We start from the raw sequence: 9,475 nt of genomic DNA on the forward strand, positions 1-9,475 counted from the left end.
TGGATGCCGGACTTTATCAAATGCTTTTTCTGCATCTTTGATATGGTCATACGATATTTTTATCCTTCATTTTGTTCATGTTAATTGATTTACAGATGTTGAACCAACCCGTCATCCCAGGAATAAATCTCACTTGATCGTGGCGTATGATCTTTTGAATGTATTCTTGAATTTAGTTTGCTAATATTCAGTTGAGAATTTTTGCATTTATATTCATCAGGGATATTAATTTATAATTTTTTTTTTTTTGGTAATTTCTTTGTCTGGCTTTGGAATCAGGGTAGTAGTGGCATCCTAAAATGAGGTTGGGAGCCTTCCATCAGCTTAAATTTTGTAGAATAGTCTGAGAAGGATAGGTGTTAATTATTCTTTGAATGCTTGGCAAAATCCATCTGGTCCAGGACTTCTGTTTGTGGGGAATTTTTTGATTACTAATTTGATTTCGTTAGTAGCGACTGGTCTATTCAGATTTTGTTTCTTCTTGATTTAGTCTTGGAAGATTGTTTGTTTCTAGGAAGGTACCCATTTCCTCCAGATTGTCAACTTTGTTGATATATAATTGTATGTAGTATTTTTCTTATAATCCTTTGTATTTCTGTGGTGTCAGTTTTCACGTTCATTTCCGATAGTATTTATTTGGGTCTTCTCTCTTTTTTTCTTGACAAATTTGGTTAAAGCTTTATCAATTTTGTTTATCTTTTCAAAGAACCAGCTCTTGGTTTCACTGATCTTTTGAATTTTTTTTTTTTTTAGACTCTATTTTATTTATTTCCATTCTGATCTTTATTATTTCTTTCCTTCTACTCACTTTGGGCTTTTGCTGTGGTGCTTTTTCTAGTTTCTTTAGGTATAAGATCAGACTGCTTATTAGAGCTTTTTCTTGTTTCTTGAGGTAGGGCCTGTATTGCTATGAATTTCTCAATTAGGACTACTTTTGCTGTGTTCCATAAATTTTGGGTCATTATATTTTCATCTTCATTTTTCTCAAGGTAACTTTTGATTTCATTGTGAACTCATTCCTTGTATAGTAGCACATGACTTAGCCTGCATATGTTTGTGTTATTCAGTTTTTTTCTTGTACGTGATTTCTAGTTGCATACCATTGTGATCGGAGGAGAGGCTTGGTATGATTTCAATATTCTTAAATTTATTGAGACTTGTTTCATGGCCTAATATGTGGTCTATCTAAGCATCTTTATGATTATTGTTTTGAACTCTGTATCTGATAAATTGCTTACCTCCATTTCATTTAGTTCTTCTTCTGGAGTTTTCTCCTGTTCTTTCATTTGGTACTTGTGTTTTTTTGTTTGTTTGTTTACTCATTTTGGCTACCTCTCAGTGTTTGTTTCTATGTGTTAGGTAGATCTGCTATGTCTCCCAGGCTTGGCAGGGTGGCCTTATGTGGTCAGTGTCCTATGTGGCTCAGGAGCACATTATCCCTGGTCACCTGAGTCAGATTCTCCAGGTGTGTCCCTTGCGAGGGTTGGGTGTGCCTTCCTGCTATAGTTGAGCCTTGATTGCTGTTGGCACATCAGTGGGTGGGACTGACCCTCAGGCTGACTGGCTGAGGACTGGCCACGCCCACAGCCTATGAGCTCTTGTGTGGCGGCTGATCCCATGGCGTGGGAATTCCCCCCAGTAGGCTCAGGTACCTGCTGAGACCACTCTTTGGGTGTGCCACTTGAGCAAATCAGGTGGTGCTCTGTTACGGTTTGAAGCTGGCTACCAGGTGTATTGGTTTGGGGGCCACTTGGAAAGGGCTTCTGTGGAGGCCAACGTCAGCCATTGCCTGTGACTTATCCAGGGTTACCAGGTAGGGGTTACAAAGTGATCCATAGTTGATTGCTGCCTGTGCTGAACCTGGCATATGGGAGAGGTCACGTTGCGAATCAAGGCTGGCCGTCACTAGTACCAGGCTTGGGTCAGCTTAGCAAAAGTCCCAGAGAACCCCTACACCTGCTACCACCTGCCAGCTGTCTGTAAGGCTCAGTTGCTGAAAGAAGAACCTTGGGTGATATGGGTGGTGTGGGAGTTGGGTGGCACAGGATGTCAGGGAGTCACCAGCATGGAGCAAGTGGTTTTCAATGGGTCATGCAGATTCACATGTGGTGCCAGTGCTGAGCCTGGGGCCTCTCTGTTTAAAAGTCTCAGGGCACACCGAGGCCAGCCACTGCCCACCTGGGGCCTGTAGGTCACCCAAGAGTTGTCCAAGAAAAACTGCAATACAGGCCATCAAGGGCTGCATGCCAGGCGCAAAAAAGACTCTGGCGTTGCACAAGTTGAGTGAGGCGGAGTTCCATACAGTCACCAGGGTGGAGTGAATGGGGTTCACCAGGCCAATGAAAATTCAGATTGGCTGGGGTGAGAGGGGTGAGGGGCTCCACATGAGGACAATGGCAGCTGTCTATCCAGCCCTTTTCCTGATGCCACTCAGTCTCTCACTGTATGTCTCTGGCACTTCCCTAGGCACTGTTCCTCTGCCAGAGCCCAGGGTGAGCATCTAAGGGTAAGAGTTTGTGTGCGGGCCCTTTAAGAGGATGCCTGGATTTCCAGTTGCCTTCAATCTCACCCAGACAGATGGCTGACTTTCACAGCCAGATATCGTGGGGCTTGGGCCCCTCACTGTTTAGGGGGACATCTACAGCCGAGATATCTCTACTTATTCTCCACCATCACATGTGGGTACAAGGCCAACCTTGCTTCTTGTCTCCACCTCTCCTATCAGTCTTGAGATGGCTCCTTCTTTATATCTTTAGCTATTGGACTTCCGTTCATCTCGTCTTCAAATGGTTCTTCAGGGTGATTATTATATATTTTAGTTATCATTTTAATGCTGTCATGGGAGGAAGCAAGAACAGCGTCCACCTACTTTGTCATCTTGACCAGAACCTATTATCTTTTATTTAAAACCAATATAAGAAACATCCCAGGAAGATGGGTGAGTTGTAAATACATCTGCCCTCACGAAAAGACTGGAGTCCACAGTGAATCAGCTCGGTCACAGAAAAACATATAGGTGATCTGTCTCTACTTTAATTGCCTAACGGAGGTGAAAGACAATTCTCTTAGGAGGAAGGTAATATCATCCTGAGCATCTATAAATTTTCATAAACGATGTCTGTCATTCGATCAAACATTAGCAAGCATAAAGGTACAGGATAAGAAAGAGAACAGACACATTGGTGATAAAGATATTGGGCTTCTCAGACTTGGACTTTAAGAGAACTCTAAATACTTGGTCAAAACGTGGGACATTTCAATAGATAATTGGAATCCATAAAAAAAAAAGAACTAAATGAAAATTTGAAAGCTGAAAAGTACAATAACTAAAATTGAGAACTCAAAAGATGTGTTTAATAGTAGATTAGACACCACTGAGAAAATCACTAGTGAACTGGAGAACATAGAAGTAGAAAATTCCAGAACAAGGAAGAGTTTGATTTTATCCTACTTGCAAGTTAGCTTGCCAGTTCCATGAATCCTGATAGAAAATATGAGACCACTGGGTCGGAGATAAAGGATAGCTTGTTACTCACGGTAATACTGTTGCCAGAATATCAAAATGTGTGCCAATTCTCCTATCCCAATTCCCACGGGGTTAATATAAAGCGCCTATATCAGCGGACAATGTGAGGGGTCTGATCACTGAAGTAAGGGAGGGACTTACCTGTTTTGGATAGCCATTCCACACCTCCCAGAGGTCATATACCCAAGGTTTCTGAAAAGACAAGGAGCCGAGTGAGAAAAAATAAGTTTGTCCAAGTCAAAGGCTGATTTCGACAGAAAACATAAACTCTTGCTGATGTCACGGATGGGTGGCAAACACCACAGTAAATGCATTTTTGTCACCTTCCTGTTGCTCGTGCTGAGCATCTCACTCCCTCTGTAGGTATTCACACATGTTCCTATACAACGCCACCGTGACATTCACAATTTCTAGTGCGTCTGGGACCAAAATCGGTCCTATCTCACAGAGCAAATTATTTCAAAGAATCATTCTGAATAATTTCTAACGAGATTGTTAAATTATGAGAACCAATTAGATGACTGCTTCCGTAGTAATAAAAATATCTTGATGTATCTGCGGCAATAAAATATCCTAAGAGAAATCTTAAAAGAATCTTGAGAGAAGTCTCTAAAAGCCAATCATCTTCTATTTTCTGTGAATGATTCACTATTTACATTTACACGTCACTTGATGAGATAGTCGTTTAATAAGTACTTAAACAGACGATGCAAAGGGAATATGGAAAGAAGAGATTTTGTTTTTGATGGGTGAATGATGAAAGTCTTCATGGAACAGTGGCATCTGATATGGGACTGGATGAAATGTGGCAGGCAGAGAAAGAGGTGGGAAGGGTAAGGCGTTTCTGTCAGAGGGAATAAAACGTGTTAAAATCCAAAAGTGAGGATGCACCAGGTTGTCAGGAGTCCAGTTTAGTTGTTGCATGGGTTGTGTGAGTGGAAATGGAAAGAGATTATGTTTAAAAATTAACTTTGCAAATGCAAAGCTTAGTGAAGGCTTCGAAAGACAAAGACAGATGCAGAAGTTGCTACTCCTCTAGGCATTCTAGAGATTAGAAGTTTAAGAGCTAGTCATCTTTTGAAGTATTACATCCTAAGGAAATCACAGGCAGGAATCATAAAGATTAAAGGCAGGTTCCAATCAAAGATATCAAAAAGACAACTTACATCATAAAGAAACGCAATTCCAGCGATAGTAATCATTAAGTAAAATGCAAATCGCCAGCTGCCAAAAAAAAAAAAAATCTTGTAAAGGTGATTGACATTTTAGAGAAAAACATTTGGTATAACAGAAAGAACGAACATTCTGGAGTCAGACAAATCTAAGCTGATATCCTAACTCTGCCACTTGTTAGATGGCTATGACTTTAGCTTGAGTCACTCAAACTCAGGGAGGCTTAATTTCTTCCTCTGTAAAATGCAAATAACAAAACTTAACGAAAAACATAAAAAGAGGTGAAGATAATATATGGAAAATATCGATCGCAGTGTCTAGTATGAAGTAAACAACAATAAATGGCAACTGGATTATTACTATTATTGTGCTTAGCCCAGTTCCTAACACAAAATAAGTGATGGTTTGATATTAGTATTAACTAAACACTTATTTTGTCCTCATTTAATTCCCAGTGAAAAGGTTTCTATGTGGCCAGACTTTAGTCTTGTCTCTGAAAAGCATATTTTGAAAGAATGCTTTCCCTGTTGTATAGAGGAAGGCCTATAAATTAAGAGACTTAAAAGAGTCAATAAACAAAGCGCAAAGAAGATTATGTGACAACCAAGAAAAAATAAATACCGATCGAATATTTGCTGTTATTAAACATTTTTTTTTAAGATATGATATTGGTGTGGCAATTATGTTTAAAAGTACTGTGGTATGTATCTTTTAGAGAGCTATATTAAAATATTTATAAAGGAAATCACACGTTGTCTGCTCTCTGCTTTAAAAGTGATCTTTAATCAAAATTGCATGAATGTGGCCGAAAGGTACCAACTTCTAGTTACAAGGTAAACAGGTCCTGGGGGTGTGATGTACAGCACAGTCACTGTAGACGGCACTGCTGTGTGGTACATCTGAAAAAGGCCAAGACAGTAGATCCTAAAAGTTCTCATCATAAGAAAGAAAGAAAACTTTTTTTCATCTTTCTTTTTCATCTATGTGAAATGATGAATTTTAACTAAACTTGTAACCAATATATGTAGGTCAAGCCATCATACTGTATATCTTACATTTATACAGTGGTATACGTTGATTATATCTCAATTAAACTGAAAAAAAAATATGACCCATAAAAACAGCTGCGATGGGGGAGAGAAGCAGGTGGGGGCACAGATGACCCAGGATTACCTCGAGCGGATCATTATTAAAGTTGGCGATGGATACATAGCATAATAGTCTTTCTAATTTTGTATATATTTATAGCTTTGCAAAGTAAAAAGTTTTTTTTTAATTACTGCTATTTTATGTAATGATTGCTGAAGCAACAATATTTAAAAAATATTTGTTCCTTACATTTGTATAACTTGCCTATAAGATAAAATAAGAAAAGAGAATATCTACATAGTCTCACTTTACAGACGGAAAACCAGGCTGACAAAGGCTCGGACGTGTCCCCAGCTAGCACGGCTGAGCAGTCACACAGCTGAGGCCGAATCTTTGGACTCTGAATCCAGCAGTGTTTCCTGAACGTTGTCACATAAGCTAGGTGACAGCTTTTCTTCATGGCTTGTTTTGATTGAGAAAAAAGTGGGGTTCGCTTACTCAGAAAGTTAAACCGTAAACACACCCAAAAGGCCTTTTATAAAATGAACTTGTTTTATTTCTGGCTGGTCCAGCAAAGGCTCACGCTTAGATGCGGGGAGCATTTCCTGGGCTCCCTGCTTATCTTGGCCAAACAAGAAGCACAAAAAAAGGGAGATGGTAAGCCCTGCCAGCCCCAAAGGGAGCCATAAGCTGAGGTGGCACACCTCGCATTACGTGTTTCTCAAACACATATCGACCCGTTGACCCTGTGCCAGGCACGTGTGCCATACCGCGTTTTTCTTCATAATAAGCTTATGAAGTAGGTACTATAATCCGCCCCCTTTGACAGATTATTGCCTCGTTCTCATGACTACCCTAAAAGTAGGTAGGATGGACACTAAAGAACACGGAGGTGAGAGAAACCACATGACCCATCTATGGCTGCACAGAAACGGTCAGATCCAAGAATAAAATTCTAAGTTTCACACCTTTCTGGACCAGTCCTGGTAGGCTTCATCGCAGTATGCCCGCGGTTGTCACGGTGTCCATGGGGGGCCCCTGACATATTTTCAGGATGACCCTGGAATGTGATGTGACTCTTGCACTTGTCCCCTGACAAGCGTACAGTGGAGATTCCCACAGGCCACACGACATGCGACATGCGATGGCATCGCTGCTCTGACAGCTGCTGAAGTGTGTGCCTGTGTCCTGCGGTCTTACGTTTTATAAATGTCTCTAATTCCTAATAGTGTAATCATCAGCAGGTATCACACTAACAAGCAAACACTCTTCGAGGTCTTTTAATAGTTTTTAAGAGAACGAAGGGGCCCCGAAACCAAAAAGTTTCAGATCCGCTACACATCCCTAGCGACAAGAGGTTCGGGGATGTACTTACTGACGCCTCTTACCTGCTTCTGGTGACCCTAAAGTGGCAAAAGTTCCTCTGTTTCCAGACAAGGCTGAGATAAAAAATAATTGGGAAGGGAAAAAAACCCTCGGAAAAAAAAATCCAGAAATTGACTAGTCGGGTCCGAACAGTACAGTTGAAAATGAGAATACATGGTAAACTCAGGGAGGAACTGGGCAGAGTGACCTTGGGCCAACGGGGTGACAGAGCCAGAGAAGGTGACAGAGCCAGAGATGGGGCTGAGTGAGAGGCGGAATAGAGCAAACAGGGGACTGGCCCCAGGGCCAACCCGGTCCTCACCTTGGGGTACCCCCCCCATACACATGCCAGGTACTGAGAAGTCACTGGGTCCTGTTCTAATGAACTCTCATTGCTAAACGTAATTGCTTATTAAATAACAGCAAAAAAAAGAGGTCAGCTAATTATGCAATCTGACTTAAACATAAAGGATCTACTAGGAATTAAAGTACTTAAATGCTGTGAAATGGGGTTCAGGGGGCATTACAGGAAGTAAGCGAGGACATAATCCACTCAACTCAAGCTGCTCGCAGCTAACCCGCCCCCATGCTGCGGAGGGGCTTCCGCCTGTCGGGGTCATTTGGAAGAACCCGGGGCTGGAAAGTGAGGTTCCTGAGGTTTCCAAAACACCCGGGGTGGGCGTTTCTTGCTGAAATTCCTGCAGCACACCCCAAAGCTGAGGGCATGAAGTGCAGCCCCCCGACCCAACGAAAGCATTTTGCTTTGAGCCTATTCGTTTAGCCCATAACCACGTTTAACAGTTTTCCGACTTGGAAGAAATCTGTAACATAACTAATGAGTAAGACGTAGCTTAAATTTTACTTGTGGGCCCAGTCCTGTTTCTGGAATGCATTTATAATTTCCTGCTGCCGTCAAATCACATTTTCTTTTCCTATGGAAATCTAACTCATTCTTCAAGGTCCAGCTCACACCTAAGTTTTCTAAAAGGTCCTTTTCCAGCATATTCAGCCCCATAGACACCATCTCCTCCGAAAGTCCACAGCACAGGTAAACGTGACTGGGCCGCAGGTGTCCAGGGCCATGTGCCTCTGGGCGTAGTAACTGCAGATGCCGTGGTTTCATAAGCGATAGTCTCGTCTTCCTGATGAGAGGTTTAAGGCCAATGACCGAGCCTTCCACTTTTCCTTCCCTCTTAAAATCGAGAACCGCAGACAGGTAGGAGGGCGCCATGTCCAGACAAGGCATCGTACAACCCTCTGCAGTGCCTGGTGGCTGATTATGGCAACCTGAAATCCCCTCCTTTAGCCTGAACTCTGTGGCCCGCTTTCAGTGGACTCACCAGCAGCCAGATTCCCAAACGTCAGGCTCTGTTGACCCGGTTCCTTGCCACAGGGGTTCCCTGCTTGCTAAGAGGAGCATTCGGTGGCAAGGCACAGCGTGAGGGAGCACAAGGTGTATCAGGGGAAGATCACAGGGCCGGAACGCAATGGCCCCACCAATAGCCAGGTCCACAGACTAGATGGACGCGTAGCTTCTCATCAGTTAAATGGGGCTAGAACCCTCCCTGACTGCCTCACGCTGTTGCTGGGACATCGAAGAGCGTTTCCCTGGAGTACGAATCAGCTCGGAGGTAGAAAATCAGCCCCTGCCCGAGGACTTTCTTTCAGAGGACAATCATTCACAGGAACACAGGAAGATGTCACGTGAGACCAGCTCCATTTTGTAGTGTTTTGAGGTGATGGGTCAGAGAGGTTCCCTCTTGCCATGCTGATATCAGTGGCAACGCGACATTAACTCTCAAGGGCTAAAAATCAGGGAGAAGCACTTAGAAGACAAACCAGGCCGTATACCTACGACCATCGTGGGAAAGGCAACGGAAGCCTGCGATGAGGAATGAGAGTTTCAAGACTCCCCAAAGACTTGGCCTCTGAACACCACCGGTTTCATACCTGGATGACGGTGCTCAGGAGTATACAGGTAAATGACAGGAAGCCATTAGAGCCTAGCCTCACGCAGGCTGTCTATTTATTTGAGAGTCTTACATCAGCTCCCTATCTATTTCACCATCGAAACACAAATATCTGTTCAAAGTCACTCGGCAATGCGAGAACCTTATGAAATAGGCAGAAAGAAGGAACAGAATGTGTAGAACGTGCAGCCTGCGGCATCGAACGCAACCCAACCGCACGCATTTGTCTACGTGTAAAGAAGAGGAACAAAACCAGAGCGATGACCTAGTTCACTATTTTTTGCACAGGTGTCAGTTGGCGACACCAAGGGAGTGGCCTGAAGTACTACAGTATTCTACAGGGGAGAAAAAA

At 42.7% G+C, this 9,475-nt stretch overlaps 1 protein-coding gene across 1 annotated transcript in view; it reads right to left on the reverse strand.

The window, feature by feature from the left end:
- Positions 1 to 9,475, reverse strand: part of CERS3 (ceramide synthase 3) — an 88,064-nt gene that overhangs the window by 63,513 nt on the left and 15,076 nt on the right. The window contains exons 3-5 of the mRNA XM_011357317.2: positions 5,516 to 5,598; positions 4,693 to 4,750; positions 3,668 to 3,718 (exon numbers count right to left, since the gene is read on the reverse strand). Coding sequence (XP_011355619.1) covers positions 3,668 to 3,718; positions 4,693 to 4,750; positions 5,516 to 5,598 — 192 coding nt within the window. The remainder of the gene's footprint in view (positions 1 to 3,667; positions 3,719 to 4,692; positions 4,751 to 5,515; positions 5,599 to 9,475) is intronic.

This window comes from Pteropus vampyrus, unplaced genomic scaffold, assembly GCF_000151845.1.
Source record: "Pteropus vampyrus isolate Shadow unplaced genomic scaffold, Pvam_2.0 Scaffold34, whole genome shotgun sequence".
NCBI classification, from domain to species: Eukaryota; Metazoa; Chordata; class Mammalia; order Chiroptera; family Pteropodidae; genus Pteropus; species Pteropus vampyrus.